Source organism: Antedon bifida, chromosome 11 (genome assembly GCF_963402885.1).
Source record: "Antedon bifida chromosome 11, ecAntBifi1.1, whole genome shotgun sequence".
Lineage (NCBI taxonomy): Eukaryota > Metazoa > Echinodermata > Crinoidea > Comatulida > Antedonidae > Antedon > Antedon bifida.
In genome coordinates this window covers 1,231,482-1,252,463 of record NC_136236.1, presented here as the reverse complement: position 1 = coordinate 1,252,463, position 20,982 = coordinate 1,231,482, and the positions used below count along the sequence as shown (strand labels likewise).

At 33.7% G+C, this 20,982-nt stretch overlaps 3 protein-coding genes across 4 annotated transcripts; 2 read left to right on the top strand and 1 right to left on the bottom strand.

Moving 5' to 3' along the window:
• Positions 1 to 420: 420 nt before the first annotated feature.
• LOC144855580 (putative G-protein coupled receptor 85) lies at positions 421 to 6,187 on the bottom strand. 2 transcript variants are annotated; one of them, XR_013614839.1, is made up of 3 exons: positions 6,048 to 6,187; positions 613 to 5,512; positions 559 to 581 (listed from the first exon to the last, which is right to left on the bottom strand). XR_013614839.1 is itself a non-coding variant. In XM_078713478.1 (2 exons), exon 2 carries the CDS (start codon positions 5,336 to 5,338, stop codon positions 4,172 to 4,174), a length of 1,167 nt encoding a protein of 388 aa, XP_078569604.1. In that variant the 5' UTR covers positions 5,339 to 5,512; positions 6,048 to 6,187; the 3' UTR covers positions 421 to 4,171. The 2 variants fall into 2 exon arrangements, 1 of the variants encoding a protein (XP_078569604.1); XM_078713478.1 differs by having other exon boundaries at positions 421 to 5,512.
• Positions 6,188 to 9,923: 3,736 nt separating this feature from the next.
• LOC144855313 (eukaryotic translation initiation factor 4E type 3-like) lies at positions 9,924 to 14,046 on the top strand. Its single transcript, XM_078713133.1, has 7 exons — positions 9,924 to 10,444; positions 10,984 to 11,056; positions 11,173 to 11,267; positions 11,590 to 11,650; positions 12,001 to 12,067; positions 12,515 to 12,670; positions 13,312 to 14,046. Exons 1-7 carry the CDS (start codon positions 10,215 to 10,217, stop codon positions 13,353 to 13,355), a joined length of 726 nt encoding a protein of 241 aa, XP_078569259.1. The 5' UTR covers positions 9,924 to 10,214; the 3' UTR covers positions 13,356 to 14,046.
• Positions 14,047 to 15,755: 1,709 nt separating this feature from the next.
• LOC144855947 (uncharacterized) lies at positions 15,756 to 17,140 on the top strand. The gene has a single exon (XM_078713909.1). It carries the CDS (start codon positions 15,984 to 15,986, stop codon positions 16,827 to 16,829), a length of 846 nt encoding a protein of 281 aa, XP_078570035.1. The 5' UTR covers positions 15,756 to 15,983; the 3' UTR covers positions 16,830 to 17,140.
• Positions 17,141 to 20,982: the final 3,842 nt, after the last annotated feature.

Below are 20,982 nucleotides of genomic sequence, written 5' to 3'. Positions count from 1 at the left end.
TGCTGCCTATGTACCACCATTGAGCAGCATAAAACACAGTCATGTTCAGTCAATATGTAATGTTATAGTGCTACACTTTCTTATTTGCGATAGAATGAATACATAAGTCAGGACATACGTTTTACATAATTATAGCCTAAATTATAAATACCACGACCTAGTAATTAGTTCGTCCATGATTATACTAATTACGTAATAAAGTAGCTGTTGATATTTGTAGGCCTTCTGTAACTTGCATAGGTGTTGATAAATAGGATGAATCCCCATTTATTAAGATATATATTACTGTCTTTTACAATATTTATTTGATCATTACGGGGCGCAGATTCGTGTAGTGTATCGGATGGCGCCCCGTACGAGTTCATGTTCTAGAGGAGTCGGTTAAACTGAAACAAAAACAATGAGACAACAACAATCTAATCACTTTTCATTTAAATAACATTTTAATTTATCATTTCACATATAACATCTTTGCATTGACATAAGATTTTATATACAAACATTGCTTAGTCTTTAATATAATAACTCCGACAGTTGCACACGGGACACAACGGACAATGTTGTAGTCTCTGGGACCAGACCTTGATTATTGTTGTAGTCTCTGGACAAAACCTTGATTGAGAAAATGGAAGAACATGTACTAATCGAGACAGAAAGTAATCTAATGTATTAAGCTCTGTCTACACTATCAAACTTTATGTGATTTGTGATGTGCCTATATATGGGCATGATAATGTCATCACTACCATATTTGGGCACATATTTTTGTCAAAGTAGTTTGATAGTGTAGACAAAGCTTTAGTCCTAAACTGTCATTAAATGCATTATACAGATCTATGCAAACAAACACATGAATGTTTGAGTACGGTAAACACTGGTGCGTTGATAGTCGATTTGTAGGCCTACAGTCATAGTACACACAAGCAAACAAGATATGCATATTATTCCCCTGGTTACAATTGCGATCAATATAACTGTTTCTGTTCTATTGTAGTATTGACACGGAAGTAATTATAAATGTAGCCTTATGCTTGTATAATGTGATGCATAATTATATAAATGCAGGCCCAGATATGGAGTAGTAATCAGTAGAGATTATAGTTTACCAACGGTTGTTATAAAGGCCTACATTATATCTAAACCCACGCAGGCTCGCAATGTGCATTACCTACAAATGAACGCTCAATATTTGTGTTATTATCATCACACTCCATTTTGCGTGAATACTAAAAGCGTTAAGTTATTACTTCAACCATGGAAGAATGATCTAAATAATTCATCCATGGTTCAATCCTATAGGCAATATTCAGTGACGTCACTACGAAAATACACAATATCGACGCGCGCGTTCAAATCCTCGTACCATTTTTATCACAGTTTGAACGCGCGTGTGAAATATCCTACGGTACTGTATATTTTCACGGTGTCAGAATTATTTTAGTGTCAAATACTATGGCATAGACCTGTATATATACATTTAACATTCAAGGTATTGTAGGCCCATTAGGTGCCACGTGCAACAGCTTCGGATTGGAGTCGCCATCCAATATCAGCCAATAAATAAAAAAAAACCTCTTAAGTTAGCATAATAATATTAATTACACATACATAATATGTTTACTCAACTGCACCAAAAATGTTGTAAAAAATATATAAATTATTATAATAAATACATCTGTTTCCTACCATTAGCAATAATGGCTCTTGCTACTACTTATCATAATATCATTGAATAATTCCTTTTTAACCTATTTTATTTAATAATTAATATAAAATGTGTCATTTATCCTTGACACAACAAAGCGCTCGCACAAAACCGTACCATTATCATCAAGTTTTGAACGCGCTCCTCCTAACATTTTATGCCGTTTCGTTGAATTTTAATTTGGCAGACATGATCGCTAATTTATTAAATGCGCCACAGAACAATGATGAAAGTAAAACCGTATTGCTCATGCCATTATAAATATGATGGTACAGCTTGCTAGCGTTTGCTTGCCATAATAGTCTTGCTTTATTAGGCCTACATTAAACAATACAATTCTGACGATGATCAAAAGGTAGCTAACATTATTATAAAGTACATACTGTTTGTTGGACTTACGACATATCACGCATGTCACAATCATTTTCATTTTTTGATTTTTTCAATAACAAAATCATGTGTAATTAGGGCGTGTAACAATTGTGATATTTGTTTAAATAAATATCTAAGTATTTGTGTATGGCCTATTTATGGATGTTTACACCCGAACAAGTCCTGTTAACAGTTGAACACATGATTTATTCCAGTTCAGCAATCGTATTTTGTTTGTCTGCTGTATAGGATGATACTTTCATATTATCTATTTGGACGTTCTTCGTGTTTTATTCATTCTGTGAATACTAACAGTATTAGCATGATCAAACCATATATAAAGAAAAGATGAAGACCCTACCCTTAAGCTCTGTCTACACTGTCAAAAGCGTGATGTGCCAATATGGTAGTGATATGCTCAAATATAGTAGTGATATGTCCATATTTGTGCACATCTTTTGTTTGTCACATAAAGTTTGATATTGTAGACAGAGTTTAAGGAATGAAGGGTCAATTATCAAGATAGAAGGAAATTATTTTAAACTATATAAGACCGTATGCATTCATTACAATGTTAGTTTCAATTTAGTAGGCGCATGGATACCTACGGTGTTGCGTTTGTCAGGAGAAATAAATTATTCTAAAGAAATTAAGCGGATGTATACCGACGTATGTTCTAAAATTGAACTTAGTATGACCCTAGTTGAATTATCACATTTCTTCCTATAGTAACAAAGAGCCTTTCTTCCAATCAGGCGGACTATTATTTCCATGAATTATTTTCATCAACATCATTCTTAAAAAATGACGTCAATTTTTTTGATTTAGTGACATGACTAAATTTTTAAAATAAAAACAATTACAGACTCTATGAGAGATCAGAGGAATGCAATAAAAATGTATTATCCAACTACAATATGACTCAGACTAGCTAGCTACCTTTGACTCAAAGAATATATTATTATTAGTGGATTCATGGAGAAGAAATAATGTTCGCTATGTAACCATTGAGGTATACCCCCGTGGTGTAAAGTGTAACCATTGAGGTATACCCCCATGGTGTGGGTGTAACCATTGAGGTATACCCCCATGGTGTGGGTGTAACCATTGGGGTATACTTCTATGGTTTAATGTGTAACCATTGTGATATACCTCCATGGTATAAAGTGTAACCAAGAAAATATACCTCCATGATGTAAAGTGTAACCATTGAGGTATACCTCCAATGGTGTAAGATACCATCGGGAAATTTACGCGATCGTACCATACCATACCATACCAAAGGTACCGGTATATCATTTCATCAACATGTGAACGCGCGCGTTTTCTGGGCGGTAGGTCTAACATTAACAATGGCTTGTAGCGATATTATACGGTATTACAATGTTAAAAGATAATAGGTTGATCGAATGAAAAGGATCGGAAGATATTTCTTTTGTATGAAGCGTTTCCTGTATTGTCAACGTTTAGATTTGATTGCCGACACATGATGTACATGCACGTTATTTCCTCGTATGGTGGTATGTTGATATAATAACATTGTTATGGACGAATTTATCGATTTCGTCTACAAATATAATTTCGTCAAATTATAATTAATTGCAAGCTATTCATAATAAATGCAAGATTAATAGCGTTTAGCCAATTCACAAAAAAAAAAATACATTTTTCATTTTCTGCCTTCGTATTATTTCCATGACAACGCAGTAATGATGTCACTGTAAACACATCTTAAAATGACAGTAGTAACACGACACGAGGCAAATGATGCGTCTCGTACAAAATAAATTAAAGATTTAGAATTATTACACTGATTTAAAATAGTATTTTTTTTTAAACTTGATATTTTTTTTCATTTATTGGTAGGTTTACAAATTTAATTTGCAGCTATCTATTGGTTGGATGGATACACTGAACAATTTAAAAAATATTCTACTTTTGCTACGCAATGTTTTTACAATGGACTAGTATAATTTCTTCAAGCACTTATTGCAAAATTGTTATTCAGGAGCTAGACCTACAGAAAAAAACTCCAGTAGGCCCGTAATGATTAGTATCTTACTTATTATCTTCATCATCATCTTCTTCTTCCCATCATATAGTTTCGCTATTAATTTCCTCTTGATTCTCAGCTTTTTTGCAAATTACAAAATCGTTTAAAACTGTTCGAACTTCCTTACTAAATAAGACTGATAAGACAGGGACAATGGTGGTTTGGAGACACGTCAACCACGTCGACACTCCAATAAAAATCTGCGGTACGTCACCGGTTCGTTTACTAGTTCTACAAAAACAGCACACAATGTATGGAATCCAAAGAACAACATATGTAACGGATATCAGACACATTAGCTTGGTTGATGCTTCCTCTTTGTGGAAATTCCTTATCTGACTATTTCCCGGATGTCTTCTTCCCGTTGCCGCAGCCATTGGTGTACCTTGTCCTTGTCTAATTCCTAGGCTAGCAGATGTTGCTAGAATCTGGCTGGTAGTAGCTGCACCAGGACCGTAAAAGGTCCAATTATTAGATATTGCTGGGACATATTGCACGGGGGTCATTCGTCTATGTGCGTGCATATAACAGAATATTTTCAGATATGCTACGAGTAAAAACGAAGCTAATGTTGAAAACACGATGACGTAGCCTATAGCGTCTTTACGCGTGTGGATGCTGTATTTCAGATTACATTGGTGTTCATTCTCCACATAGCCATACAAGTCACTGTTAAACACTGGAGGGAAGGCCATAGATACACTTAGTGCCCACATAAACAAAACGCACAGAAGTCCGGTCAATCCACGTATTTTCCGACGGTGAAATTTATGGAAACGTAAAACCATGTAACGTTCTATACTGATGAGTAACAGACTGTATAGAGATCCAAACGTCAAGTAGACGTTAAAGAATGATATAACCTCGCATAGAGAGTTGCTATGAACCCATGTTCGATCGTGTAGTACAGACGAGATGAGGAACGGCAAACAAAGACCAGCTCGAATTGTATCAGCAACGGATAAATTCAACAAAAAGAAAAACGGATGTCTTTTTAATCGTTTGTCAATCGCTACAAGCAAACAAAGCATACCGTTACCGCATACACTGATTACTATTATTATCACCATAGAAACGATCCAGGAATATCTACGAAGCGCGTGCCAATCATGATGAGGTTCATCATTAAACGATATTCCAATATCGTCTGCGCTCAAAGATACACTTGCGGATGTGTTATTATCTGATATATTTCCTTCTGTAGACATGTTCAATTTCACTCCAATTAATATTTAATAGAAAATATATAATTTATTTATAGTTGCACTACGTCGATCTTATGTGTGTATACTCTGTGACCGTCTTAGTATAAATGAGGCAAGGATAGGCTTTGCTGGGATATAATATCCGCCGCACTGGTACACTCCTCTTTTCAGCATTTCCTGTCGGGAAATAAACAAAACAATATCATTTGTCACCCGCATTTAATATATTAATGCGGGCTTCCCGATTCCCTTTAGACCAATTAAATTCTGCTTTCCTTCGTTTCCGCTGCTATCGTAGGAAAACACACTCACATCTGGCCCCGCATGTTAACACCGATCTCTACATGGTTTCATGCCTAAATGAATGAACACAAAGGCCTTTTCGATGTCTGAATCTAAACAAAGGCTATATTCCTAACCAGCAAGGCCATTGTCATATTCCTCGTAATACGAAATAAATTATCTTATTCTAACAGTTGAACAAATTACAGTAAATTTATTTTACATGTGGACACGATGTTAATATAGTACACCAGAGGAGAGTATAATTAAATACATCCTCGTTGAAAGATAAAGCCCTGTCGATATATAGCTCCGACTACTCAACCAATCCTAGGCTCCTGTTTTTACACAATCATAATTACATTTAGATAGCAGAAAATATGCATAGGTAATGGGCACTAACGAATCGACAAAATAAGAACATACTTACGAATAAATGAAGAGTTAAGTCACTACATTGTGCGTGTTTCTTCTATAACTCTTTGCTGCTCGCAGTATATTATTATATATACACACATAGAAGTATAACACAACGTCGGAAGTGTTCTCAGTCTGTTTGCTGAGCGCTCTTTGTCGTTCGCACCAATCCAAAACATAATGTCAATCAAATTCTTTGTATGACCCGATCGACTGCATCGCGCATGTGCAGTTATGAAGATTAATTTTATAGGCAACAACAGATTTGAGAAGATGAATTTACTTAATATATTCATCTATCAAAGTGGACAATATCCAATCCTCATTTTCATGAATTAAACATAATATTTATATCTGAAATACATCGATATTACAAATACGTGGCCATCATAACGCAATACGTGTGTGACGAACAACCCGACGAAAGGCATATTATCATTCACGCGTGCGCGTATACTAGGTATTGCCTTTGTACGCCGCTTGCGTACGTACATTTTAATTATATACCGTATCAGTGTTGTGAAATACGTGAAAAGCCCTCTGTTCAAATATTCTATACGATTCATCAGGCCATGTATTTTGTACTACGTATTCGTTGTATGCATCATGTAGAGTCGGACGAGGTACCAATTTAGGCGAATTGGTGGAGGTAGTTACATTACTACCCGCTAGTCATAATATATTTTCTGAGGCCTAGCAACAGTATTAATACATTACTGAATGCTGTAGGTTATTATGTAAAATTATGTTTATTGTTTTTTTGTTATGAATACAGTAGCTGTAGACGTCGTGTACGTGGCTTTTCAAGGCTACCATCATTACCTGTTTGATCAAATCTTCCCTTTGTGTTTCACAATACATGTACCACCACATTCAGCAATCGAAGATAAACAATAGACCTGCTGTATTCCCTATAGACAAACACTGCCAAGACCTAGAGATTCGTTAAATATAACACTTTATGGTAGGAATAATGAATGTTGCGTTAGAACTTAATTATAGAAAGCCAACCATAGTTATACGTGTTAATCAATGGCACGAAATGATTTAACTATTATATATACCGAGTTGTTTAATTATTTTATCACCATATGACCACAAAACAGTACGCTAAGGGTCCCCACCCGACAGTGATGGGTCCCCACCCGACAGTGATGGGTCCCCACCCGACAGTGATGGGTCCCCACCCGACAGTGATGGGTACCCTATGTCATGTTCTGGCTGTTATTTATTATGTTTGTGTACTGTTTTTTATTTATTTATTTATTTGTTGACCATACACCTTTGAATCAGTGGCACTAACAGTATGCGGTGCGGTCCAAGAAACAACACAGAACAGAACATATTGAAAAATAAAAAGACATTAATAACTAAACTAAAACTTTTTTTTTTATTGTTTTGAGACGATGAAATGAAATGAAAAATGTTGATTCTTCTTATACACAATTTCGAAATTACGGTTATACAAAGGTAATTCGAAACAAAAAATAAAATAATTGAAGTATAAATTATCCGGCAACATTTACGATTTTATTTTAAAAACTTGGTGTTAGTGCTAGGTTGTCGGAGTTTCTCGACGTTGTTTCTGGAGTGTCTCCGGAGATCCCTGCGAAGTTTGATGTAAAAGGAGGGAGTAGTATACAATTAAATGTACAAAACAACCATACTTACTTTATTAGAGGAAAGGCCCACTGATTTTTGCATTAAAACGTTTATTATTTACGTAAGGTCAGGATAATGATTTTAAAATATTAATTACCGAGTTGCGTTTTGTTTTTGATTATTCTATCAGCATGTCGACAAAATGTTCGCGACGGTATACAGAGGTAATTCGAAAAAAGAAAATAAATAATGGAAGTATATTAAGCCTCTCCGTGATTAACTGTACCGTAGTCATTTAGGCCAGGGAGATTACATCTCCCTGGTTAGGCCTACTTACTTTCGAGGAAAGGTGGACGCATTGGGCTTTGACATTAAGACGGTTTATTAAATGAAATCGTTTTTTCGCTGTTATGTCTTATTTGCTACGTAAACGTGCGGGTCTTTGATATTTATATTTATTTTGAAAAAGTTTTAAAACAACACGTCTATATAGAAACTGAAAGAAGCTTGCTTTAAGAAGAGGGCGCTCTATCAAAATCTTGTTAAATATAAGGAACTGTTTTAAGTAAATGTATAAAATTCCAATTTGTTTGGGCATTCATGTACAGTATACGTATATAGTAATTAATATACTTTTGTGTGACAAATATTAATGATGAATATATATGTATACTTTATTTAAATCAATTATATTGATATATTGGAAAAAGAACAAAACCAAAAAGAAATATATAAGGTGATAAGTACATTTTTATTGAATTTTCAAAGTGTAAAAATGCGTAAAAAACATTCAAAATTAAATGAACATATCGTGAAAGATATCAATAAATTTTAGAACGAATTTAATTTGCCTTATTTAAATCATATAATAGTAACAGTTTCTTGCTCAAATATAATCCCACCATACCTAATTTAGGCCCAGTCAGATGGGCACAACCAATAACCTCATGTACCATCATATCTTTGTTAACTGATTTTATCATAAAACTATTAAACATTCTGAATTTTCGAACTTACAACATAAAATATTCGATTATAATAATATATACAGCACTTTAATTTCTCATAAACTATTCTGTGTACAATCATTGTTTAATTTCTCATAAACTATTCTGTGTACAATCATTGTTCAAAATCAACATAAAATCCTTTTTGGAATTGGAAGCATTTCAGGATTAATAACAACAATGTTAAACATTATATATTGAATGAACTTAATTTACTTAAGTACTGTACTTAAGTTTTATCAATAACAAAATCTGTATTGTTGTTTATAAAACAATATGTTTATCATTTTAAAAAAACCTGTTGATATCATTTGATAGATAAATACTTTGATAATTTACAAATCACATTTAATTATAAAAATATCTGTAATGAAATGTATTTAATTTGTATCAGTAACATTAACAAAATTTACAGGTTATGAATTTTATTTGATCTAAAGTTCTTTATGTTAACAGCCACTATAGTTTTCATCCAGGGGTTTCTTTCTTCTTCTCTTTTTCTGTGCTTCTTTCTTCAGCCTTCAGCCTTCTTAACAATTTATTTATCCACATCTGTAAGTAGTAACAAGACATGAAGCCATCCATTGTTAGTCACGTCTAAGTTCCGTCTAAAAACATCCAAAAGGGTTTTTCCTCCATCTTGACAACAAATCAAATGCTCTTTTATTTTAACAGATTCCATCGCTCTGTCACAAGTACGAAGAGGTAGGCCATAAAATAACATGTTTTATTCTGTTTGATTTTTAATCACATCCAATACTGTACTTATATGCCGCCTATATAGGCCCTCTAGTATTATACATATATGTATTATATAGGCCTAGAGACTGACTCTGTTTAAAATAGTTTCTGGTGTTGATTGTTTTCCATACGTACGACGATTTGTAAAGTTAAACACACTAAATCATTAATCTTAAAAAGGAATGTGGCTAAGCCCTAAGCCACTAAGAAAAGCTACTGGCTGGTCTCTCCAGTCACATGCTTTTGAGTAAACATACCGCCTGATCAACAGTCAAAGTTCGAACAATAATTGACCTATGTAGGCCTAGCTCCTACGATTGTCCGGCTCTCTTCCTTGCGTAACAGCCTAAACATGCACATATTCCTAAAATTCCAAATATAAGGCCAAATATCAGTGCAATAGCATCTCCCGCATCAAATGCCGATACTACAGGCAAACAAGTTGCTATTAAAATAGCTATAATTTGTACAAATAGAGAAGACATTTTAAAACCCTGTTTTCCAACAGACTTTACGATAACAGCAACGATCTTTTTGGACCCGGAAGTATAACAAATATCATGTGAGTGAACGACACGTGACTGACCTTTGCGGACTCGACCATTTTTTGTTTTTTCATGACCTAAATAAAAAAAAGTATCAAAAAGTAAAAATTACAAAAGCAAGAACATACAGAGAGTTAGGCCCAGATTTCTTTCTATTTACAATGATAGATAATAATTGATTGCGATTGATTGTAAAATATACGTGGTAATATATTCAATGAAATATCCGTTAGGATCCATGTAGGCCTAGCCTAGGCCCTAGTAGAAATGGAATAGCCTACGTGTATGATAATTGATGACGTGTATTGTTTTTATCACGTGACCAATGAACTTGATCGTTGCTGTTTTGACACCGAAAAAATGGCGGAGTGTGAGAGTAAATATCCTAGCTCTTTAGCAGCCTCAATAAACCAGTTAGACGAATCTGAGCTTACTTCAGAAACAATATCAGAAGTAAAAAGCACAGAGGAAACTGGTGTTCCACTAAATACGCCATGGACGTTTTGGGTAGATCGGTAAGTGACAGCTGAATTTCTAGGCCTAGGCTAGCTAAAGCTCCTAGGAGTAGAGTTCTCAGTTTAGGAAGGTTACTTGTGTCACTGTCAATAATGCAGTGGGTCAAAAAAAAACAAACAATTGATGGACTGGTTGAGGTGGTGGTGCTAGGCTAAGCCCAATGAATGATTTAAGACAAACGTATTACGATCAAATTAAATGCTTAAAATCCTTTTTTAATTGTTGACTTTTGTTTGTGTAATATTAATAAATAAAAATTATAAATTCTATCAAATCTTTAGATGTGTTAGTTAGTGTTGCCCCCCAAAAAACAAATAATTAACTTTGAATAGAACATTTCATATCTTAATAAAGTTAAATTAATCACTTCTGTTGAAAATAAAATAATGTTTTCACTTAATATATTTATAGAAAGACAAAATCATTTGTCAGGTAAATAATTTATTTTCAGATCCAATTTGTTGTATAATTGACATTAAATGGACATATTCAACCAACACAATTTAACAATTTCTTGTTTTATTTCATTGTTTTGTAGATCTGTACCAGGGACAACAGCCGCTGAGTATGAAGCAGAACTCAGAAAAATCTATACATTTCACACAGTTGAGGTAAATTAATAATACCATTTAAGTCTAATTTGAATACATTTTTATTGTATATAATACACAAAATATGAAAGAAATAATGCTTTTTCATGATCGATAATATTTTTTACTTTATTCAGGGTTTTTGGAAAGTATTTAATAATATACCAGATGCCAGTCACCTAGCAACAAGATGCAGTTATCACTTGATGAGAGGGATAAATAAACCAATTTGGTAAATAATTATTTCATTATTTATGATACTATACATGAAGGATGTAATTGTTCTTGAAGAAGAGGTGGTGTGGGTGGTAGACGGAACATCCACCTTTAAATGATTCCACCCTGGAGCCTAAAGTTTATGGTCGGCCTAATTTCAATAGAGCATCCACCCATGGCTACCTAAAAAATACTCTTTTGATTTCATCCTTGGTGAAAAGGAAGGTGACATTTGAATTGTGTATAACCCATAGTAGAATGTTCTAATGTACAACGTAATGGTTCTCTCTTTAGTCTATATTATTTAGTGTCATATTATTATTATTATTTTGTTACAGGGAGGAACCTTGTAATGCACATGGCGGAGACTGGAAACTAAAAGTACCAAAGAATTATAGTGTAAGTTTTATCAATTCTCTCTGACTGATTCACTTTCCTTATAGTACAGTTGTTATTATTATTTACAAATAGCCTATTAATAATAATAAATAAGAATAACTAAGAAAGATATATAATATATTATAAAATGATATTGAAATGTTTACTTGCATTATTTAAGCTCTGTCTACACTATCAAATGTTGTGTGACAAAGACATGTGATGTGGCCATATATGATGTCATATCACTACCATATTTGGACACATCACACTTTTTTTGTCAAACTATTTTGATAGTGTAGACAGAGCTCTATACTTGTACAACAACATCCAGTTTATAATATTAATCAAAACATTAAATCATTTTTTAGTCAATAGTTTGGAAAGAAGTATTACTAGCAGCAATAGGTGAACAGTTTGCAGACTGTTTTGCAAAAGGTAAAATATTTATCAGTTAATTCAAGATATTCTGAGCAGTTAAGACAGTGGAAATGTAATTACTTAGCCTAAACAGCAGCTCACTGGCTCCATGGTTCTGGTTGTAGAACGAGTCATGGTTTCAGTGGAAGAACAAGTATTTTCGGATAAACATTATAAACCAAAGGTCCAGTGTACACACTGTGCACTTGAAAGTAGGGGGTTACCCCGGTGTAAGATAAGATAATAAGATTTATAAAGCGCACATATCCACAAAGTGCTTAAGGCGCACTAGTGTGTGTGCTCAAGGTGTACTAGTATATCACAGCCACTGATCATAACTGGGCCCTCTGGGAGACCAGTCTTTGACTGACCCAGTATAAATAATAACAAACAAACCTGCCACAGCCTGTAATTCTCAAGAGTGTATTGAATGGATTACCCATTTGCTATTATTATATTTAATAGGGGATGATATATGTGGAGTGAGTATCAGTAGGAGGGGAATGGAAGATGTTATTCAAATATGGAATGCAAGTACTTTACTACACGAACAATCCACTGTCATTGAGAAAATAATGAAACTATTACCAGATGTACAGTTTAAAACAGTATTTTATAAATGTAAGTTTCTGTATATTCAAGTTCACTGTATTTATCAGCATTTTTCTCTTATGATGTTAACATAATGGCCGAGTGGGTAATACAGGAGTACTGTACCACAGCCATAGTATCAGCAGCAAAGTACTAACAACCCTACCAGTGAGATCACTTTGTTGCCGAAACCACAATTGAACATTTATTTCAACCAAAAAATCAATATATAACCAAAAACAAAATATAATTTGGTTGAGGTACGACATAGACACTCAAACAAGTCTGTCACCCCTCCTAATAGAAACAATCCACACCAAAAAAAGAATTGTATTAAGTATACGTACACGTGTTAATGGACACTATGGCACTGAACAGCGCAATATCAAATATAAATCTAAACATCCCTTTAATATTCTATGTTGTAAAATGTGTTACAATCTTGTGGGAGTTTGCTAAAAGTATTAAAGAAGAGTTGTTTGAATTTGGATTTTAATGTTGAAAATGTTTTTGCAGATGTTGTTGTGATATCTACAATTGTGGTTGCATAACATTTGGCCATGTATTTTAATAGTGCAGCTATGTCGCAATAAAATGAAAAGAAACTCTCTTTCTCACTTTAATATATTGATATTGCATAATAATTTTAATAATGATTTATATTTTCTCAGCTCATCAACAACACACAGCCTTTGAAGGAGGAGCCAAAAAGTGATTCTGCCCCCTGTAGTCAGTTATGGGATAAATTCAAAAAGAGAGCTGTATGGTAGTGTTGCAGGTCAGTGTGTTTGTGACCCATGTGGAATGTGCAATTAATGTATGTTATATTTAAGACATACAGCTCAGATTTGAAAAAATTAATATTTAAAAGAGTTGCTAGAGCTGCCGAGGCAACTTTCATGGAATTTGTGAAAATACTATTTTTTTTAATGCTAAAACATAGTACTTTTTACATGGCTCAGTATACTATAGGTAAAGCACGGAGGTATAAAAATAATTGTATACCTCCATAGGTAAAGCAATGAATGTTTGGACCAATGAAGTGGTAGTTTGTGATGTCTTGATTTTAAGGTGCTAATTTTAAACGCTGATGTGTTAGGGATGGGCTTCTTTTATAGTGTTTCAGTGTGTTAAATGCTGACGGGTTAGAGAGGCTTCTTTTATAATGTGTCAATTTTGTTAAAAGGGGGTGGGTTAGGGGTGGGCTTCTTTTGTAGTGTTATGTGTGCTGCCATGCAGATTTTAAAATCATAGTTTTAAGTGATTTGCTTTGTATATTGAGAGTACTTACTGATTTATTGGTAAGCCTACTAAACACAGTTGCACCATTGTTTACCACTAGTTGTTACATGCCATGTGTGTTAGTGCCGCCACAACACCAACCTGGTTCCTTGATGCCCAATGTAGTAATATGGTTCGTTGTGAGGTTATAGTATGACAATTTTAAGGGGTCTTTTTTCCTTGTTGACCGAGGTCCCCCTAAATTTGTTTAATTGAAATAAAAAAGATAGGACATAGGTACAGAACTTAATTTAACCATTTAAACCCCTTTCCTTATATCACAATCTTGGATCCTCCACTGGTTATGTCAGCTTACCATGTCTGGCCAAAAACAAAGACTTGTTCAGAACTTAAAATCTGTTAAAACACACATGTATTTTTTTACATTTATCATTCTTTAATCAACTTATTTAAGTATATTTTACAGTATTGTATTAATTTTCATTTAGTATTTTTATTTTATTTTGTTTCCCTATTCAAATAAGTAATTATGGACAATAAAAAATTAAATTAACTAAATCAATTTAGTAGTTGAATTAAAAGAAATTAATTGTAAATTTAAAGAACTAAATAACAATGAACTCATTTGCCTCCTATAGTAATTTTAGTATAAGGTGTTTAAGCAATAAATGATTCATATACACAGTATAGTTTATATTGAATTTAAAGACGTTTCTGGTTACCATAAATGTAATGACTTAAGATGGGCTTACAATGACCACACTAATAACCTGGTAGTTACCCAGACCGTACAGAACCCTGCTGTGACAGATTTCATGTGAATCGTACCACTTTTCCATGATTAGTAGATCATGGCTTGGTACAAACGTTGTAGATGTACCCTAGTAGTCCTCGAGCATTAAACCATTACAAAACGCCGTCTTAATATTTTGTTGTGTGTGCCATTTTAGTGCGCAAATTTTAAACAATTTGTACAATTGAGGCAAAATCCGTTTTAAGGATTATTTTTGTTTGCAGTAATTTTAGAGCTATGCAAAATGCTTGTGTAAATAGACACCTATCTAATAAAATTGTCATTGTAAATTTTATTGTACATTTAGAAAATTCATATTTTATGTGTAAATTAAGCTACTTAAATTTCGATCTTGCCTCTAATATACACCACTAAGTGTTAATTATTGTAAATAATTGTAGTTTCTCAACTCAACTATCTTTTATTTGTTTATTTAGGATTGGTTACTATTAGAAGTAAAGTAAACTGGGTTACTACTAAAAGTATTGGGTAATGTTGTCACACATCACATGTTGTTCCTTGGGGTCAAATTATCCTACAGTTAAGACATTCTCTCCTAAATTAAATGCATAAATACCTTATCCATAGAGTATTGCTCCCAATTATTACCTTGTATTGTGAATCATGGTATTTAGATGCAATGTCAAGGATTGATATGGATATGAGTCTCTCTAGATAGTTTAAACTCTATAGATTGAAGATTTCAATTTTACAAAAGGTGCTGAATGAATACTGTACTGTATTAAGTTAGCCATTCAAACATCGTCTTATTCTTTGTTATTTCTTATCTAATTTACTTCTTGTACAAGACTGTAAACAAAGGGTAACATTTCAAAATTAAATTATACATCAATACTTTTTAAATGTTTTTGAATTGTTGATCTGTTGTTTTTACAAATTGCGAGTTATCATGTTTCCCATAGAGATATCTGATAAAGCTAGAGGGTGAATGTTAGGATTCTTGCGTGTATGTGCATCCGTCCGTCAAGTGTATCTGTGCGTTTCGTAAGTACCTGTAATCTAGGTGAAAGGGATCCAATAGGTAAACATCATGTATCAAAGTCTACGATTGGACAAACTCTCACCTAGTTTACTCACCTTTTTGACCCCTTTATTTGAAGGTCGAATGATAACACAAATATTATATTACAGATTACCTTTTCTACACTTGTACATAAAGTACCACACCCCACTATAATAGTACAGTTATTCTTTGAAACTTGAAAAAGCAAGAACAACTGGTAGAACACCGACGGTATCTGCTGCGATCAACATTTGGAAGACTTAGAATCATTGTGCTGTTAAAAAATGTCTTCTGCTACATCTTCTCCTCAGTCTGTGCGTGTCATCCTTTGGTCTGCACCTCGCTGTATGTCAACCGCTTTCACTCGATCCATAATGACCTGTGAAGAAGCAGAAGTGTTCCATGAGAATTTCGCCGCTGCCTATTTCTTAGGTCCTGAAAGATCTGACCGGTTCGGCAAGTTGTCATCCAGTCCATGTCTTTCACCGTATCATACTTACAACTATGTAAAGGCAATGCTGCAAGAGAACTTGTCTCCTGGCAAGCAATTTGTGTTTGTAAAGGACTTTCCATTTGCCTTGCAAAAGATGTACGATAAGATACCAGAGGGCTTTGTGCATACGTTACTCATTCGTAACCCAACGAAGGTGTTTATGTCTATACGAGAAAGATACAACACTTGTTGGAGAAGAATTCGTTTTGGAACCGAAATACAGACGTACCAGCCTGAGTGTCATCTTTTCTTTGAAGAACTTTGGAACGTATACAACCATTTAAAAAATAATCTTAAGAAACCTGTTCTTGTTATTGATGTTGATGACTTCTTAAAAGACCCGGACGCCATGATGCAACAGTATTGTCAGTTTACTGGCATTCCGTTTAGAAGGTCAATGTTGTCGTGGAAACAGCGCGGAATATTTGAAATGGATTGGACTTGTAGTAAGTCGTTGAACTACCTGGCTTGGTGGTTTGGTTGGTATGATAACGCATTAAATAGTGACGGCTTCCACAAATCAAAAAGAAAAAGCACAATCCCAGACGTATCTATGCTGCCACCAGATATTAGACAAGTTGTTGAAGTTAGTGAACCGTATTACAACCTTCTATATAACGAAAGACTAACCATTTGAAAACAAGAATGTAACACATCATCAGTGACATTATATATATATCGATATTAGGTCTACTATGCTTTTATCTTTCTGTATTTTTATATGTTATAATTTTTCTTTACTTTTAAACTTGTAACTGGACCATTTGGAAAGCAGTACTGCGTTACTGAAAATGCAATCCAAAAAGAAGAATAAATAAGTAAAATAAAATATCACTACTAATGAAGATGTCCATGTATTCCATTAAACAATTCAAACAATATTGGCCAAAACACAAAAAATTAAAACATAGGTAGTACAAGCATCATATTATTAGTAATAACAAGAAAGAAGAACCAGTTAATTATAATGTAATTGAATTAGTACTGCATAATAAATTGAGTGTTGTTAGTAATGAACTATCTTGCCGTAGTATATGTATATATTGTGTTATTCTATAGAGTCGTAGTATAATAATATAATGGGTGAATTTTAACCATGTTGTCATATAATTTTGTCTGCACGTATTACGCACCTCACGCATGGGCAAGCGGTAATCGTAAAAAGTGGCGGTGAACTTGAACCTTTGTAACGTTTTGTTGTATATGATCGGGCGCGATGTTATTAGTACAATGGTGGGTAGACTTAAGTAAGTATGTAGGCCTATCGTAATGTTAATAAATCCGTACAAAGGGACACGGACAAGCAACTGCGTACTTATCACTAGTAACTGTACACGTTTCGGGTGCAAGTTGTACCCTGATATTGAATATTGAGTTTGAAGGAAGAATTTTTAGTAGGCCTAATAATCTGTTGTCCTCCTCTGAATGTATTGTGACGCGCGTAGTGATTGTATGATGATGAATGATGCGGATTGTTACAGAGGGTACCGCCCCATAACTATTGTTATTAGTAAAAACATTTGACTTAGATGTGTGGATGGTTATTAGCGAGGCGACGCATCCACAATTTAATATAGTTTATTATTTATTACATCATGACCGGCCAAATGTAAATGTATTCAATACTCTAAGAAGAAGAGTAGTGTGTAACGTAGCAACATAATATCTATAGTGTATTTCCTACCGCACGTGGATATTCAAGAATACCGCGTCGGGTTGATCATCGATGCACACGTGACAATGACAACAAAACATGGAATATTATTGAACAAGTACGTCTTCGATAACATACTTAAAGCATGAAATCTCGTGAACCTAATAATGTTTTAAAGGTAAGACATTGTTGTTTACAACTGAGTGATTATATGCTTTTATGAAAGCCTAGTAGTAAACTAGGCATATACTAGCCTGGTGCGCTACGAGACCCATGCTATGAACCAAGGAAGAGGTTTTATTAAAAACTTTTAAACTTTATTAAATATACTCTGAACAGGGTCTACTTTGTACATTCATTTAAAATATCATTTGGTAAAACTTGGGGAATGAGTATTATTGACATTCCTTTCCACAATAAAAATACTATTTGTTTTGTCAAACAAATAAATTAATAAATAAAAATAATAACGAGAGCCAGCATGATAATTAAGAGATTGCCGTGGGATTGTCATTATTAGGCACCTCTTCTCTCCCCCTCGCTCTTGGAAAAATTATTGGACACATAAGTTGAATGTGATGAGTAGTAATGGATAACATTGGCCTACAAAATGGCTGTTCGTTAAAAACACTGTCGTTTATCAACACACGCACACACACACCTTGCAAACAAAAATGCCGCACAATTAAAATAGTTGCATATATTAGCGAAGGATCCAATGAAATCGCGAACAATTCAGTTTTTGAATGGCCGCGTGACGTGCACCTGTACTTCATTCACCGGTCTACTGTAGCGGAACGGGTTTTGCAGTGTGGGTAAGTAACAGAACATCATTTTGTACATTTTGATAAATTATATTAATCTAAATAGTCCACTTTTTAATTTTAATAGTCTATATTCACTCTCTGAATCGAATTAAGAATATATTGAAGCCTCTAACCACCTCTATTACTAATAGTAGGCTACACTTCCAGTAGCTAGGCATATTGCTTGTTTTGGAATTCACTCTGTTTGGTCGCCCGTCTTCGTCGGCGGTTATAACAATTCCAGTTATTTGATATCTTATTATAAAAGTTGTATATTGAATGAAATGGTGGACAATTTAGACGCCATTTTGACCACCATTTAATCCAAGAGGCGAATAATTATCAATTTCCGGAATGGGGAGAATCACTCTACTACATTATCAAACTAGTTTGACAAAAAAAAGTGTGATGTGCCCAAATATGGTAGTGATACTGATATTCTAAGTTTTGTAGTGATCATCATGTGGTCCATGAGCACATCACATTTTTTGTCACATAAAGTTTGATATTGTAGGCAGAGCTTTACCAAATTACATGTAGGCCTATTTAAACATTATTTAGATTTTAAGTGAATCCATTATTTTGATGATTAAGTAATTCTTAAGCCACAGTCACACGTGTTCGGTACACTAACAATAAATATTCTTTTTAAGGGTAATCAATGTATTTTTGTCTTTCCAGAGATTGAAGATAATTGTTTTTCTTTAGCAAATTTAGACTTTGTAACTTTTAAAAACTCAAAATATAAACGCAGCGTGACTTGAATGGCTTCCGTGCCCTTTTTTCAGTTTCCAATCATTTAGTTAACATTACCACAACCTACAAAGTAATAGCCGGCCTAACATTCATCAATCATGACGTCATCTAATAATATTGGTTTGTTTTTTTTCAGGTTCAGAAGAGGTGCACCGCGCGCGTTCATTCTTTTTATTCACATTTTTACATAATATAATAATTATTAACAAACTCAAAGGGGTATGGAAGCCATCAATCTTAAATAAATGATCATTTTTTAGCGTAAATTAAAAACATTAACCTACTACATTGAGTGATTATTTTATTCTTGTTTGTGTCTACGTCATCGTAGTCTACGTCAGCGTACGTCATCGTAGTCTACGTCATCGTAATACTGTACAGCATAAACGATACAGAGACTAAAACACGATAATGTCGAGGTAAGGTATTTATGTTTTTTGATTTTACGTGATTTTCTTTTAATACCTTTCGATAAATAACTATTATAAGAACGCATTTATAAAGTTAGTATTGCGTTACCCTACTTGCAGGTCTATTTACTAGTCGCGTGCAACGCGATTCTACAGCTCACTATGTCGGTCGGTCGGTTGGTTGGTTGTTGGGTCGGTTCGTCGGTCGGTCGGTTGGTTGTTCGGTCGGTTTGTTGGTCGGTAAACACTAACTTGAGCACGCGACTGCAGCCATGTATATGACCTTGTTTTAATAACTGTTAAACGTTTAAAATAAACATAACTGGACCATACAAATATTATTTCCATTTACTGACGAAATTCTACGTAGGCCTAAATCCATTTGATGATGGTGCAAATAAAATTATATTTCATAATTTCCAACCTCAACCAGTTATCATAATGTGCAAATAATAATTGTATATTCTTTTTCAGATTAATCAAATGTATTTTTATTTTTTCAGATTATGGGGTTTTTCTACTTTTTTTTTTCGAGATTTCCTTTTTTTTTATCCTTCAATAAATAACTTATAAAAACGCTATTATAAATTGTCATTATTGGTTACCTTACTTGTAGGCCTATTTATTTTATTAATCGGTAACCGTTTAAAAGAAACATAACTGGACCCATTTTTTATTGTACCATCTATATATTATTTCCATTTACGTAGGCCTAAATCTATTTGATGATGGTGCAAATAAGATTACTGTAATTCTGTTTCATAATTACCAACACAGCCAGTTATCATGTGCAACTAACAATATTTATTCTTTTTTAGGTTAATCAAATGTATTTTTATCTTTTCAGAGATTGGAGTTTTTCTATTTTTCTTTTTATACCTTTAAATAAATAACTTAGTATTGGTTACCTTACTTGTAGGCCAATTTATTTAATAACTGGTATCCGTTTCAAAGAAACACCCATTTTGATTGTACCATACATATTATTTCCATTTACGTAGGCCTAAATCCATTTGATGATGGTATGAATAAAATGAATTCTATTCCATAATTTCCAACCCAACCCAGTTAATATCATAATGTGCAACTAACAATATTTACTCTTTTTCAGGTTAATCAAATGTATTTTTATATTTTCAGAGATTGGAGTTTTTCTATTTTGTT

What these genes read in the sequence shown, in the direction of transcription:
- LOC144855580 (XM_078713478.1), bottom strand. Translation starts at nt 5,338, where the DNA reads ATGTCTACAGAAGGAAATATATCAGATAATAACACATCCGCAAGTGTA.
- LOC144855313 (XM_078713133.1), top strand. Translation starts at nt 10,215, where the DNA reads ATGATAATTGATGACGTGTATTGTTTTTATCACGTGACCAATGAACTT. An exon ending in TGGACGTTTTGGGTAGATCG is followed by an intron (nt 10,445 to 10,983) that starts GTAAGTGACAGC and finishes ATTGTTTTGTAG; the next exon opens with ATCTGTACCAGGGACAACAG. An exon ending in GGGATAAATAAACCAATTTG is followed by an intron (nt 11,268 to 11,589) that starts GTAAATAATTAT and finishes ATTTTGTTACAG; the next exon opens with GGAGGAACCTTGTAATGCAC.
- LOC144855947 (XM_078713909.1), top strand. Translation starts at nt 15,984, where the DNA reads ATGTCTTCTGCTACATCTTCTCCTCAGTCTGTGCGTGTCATCCTTTGG.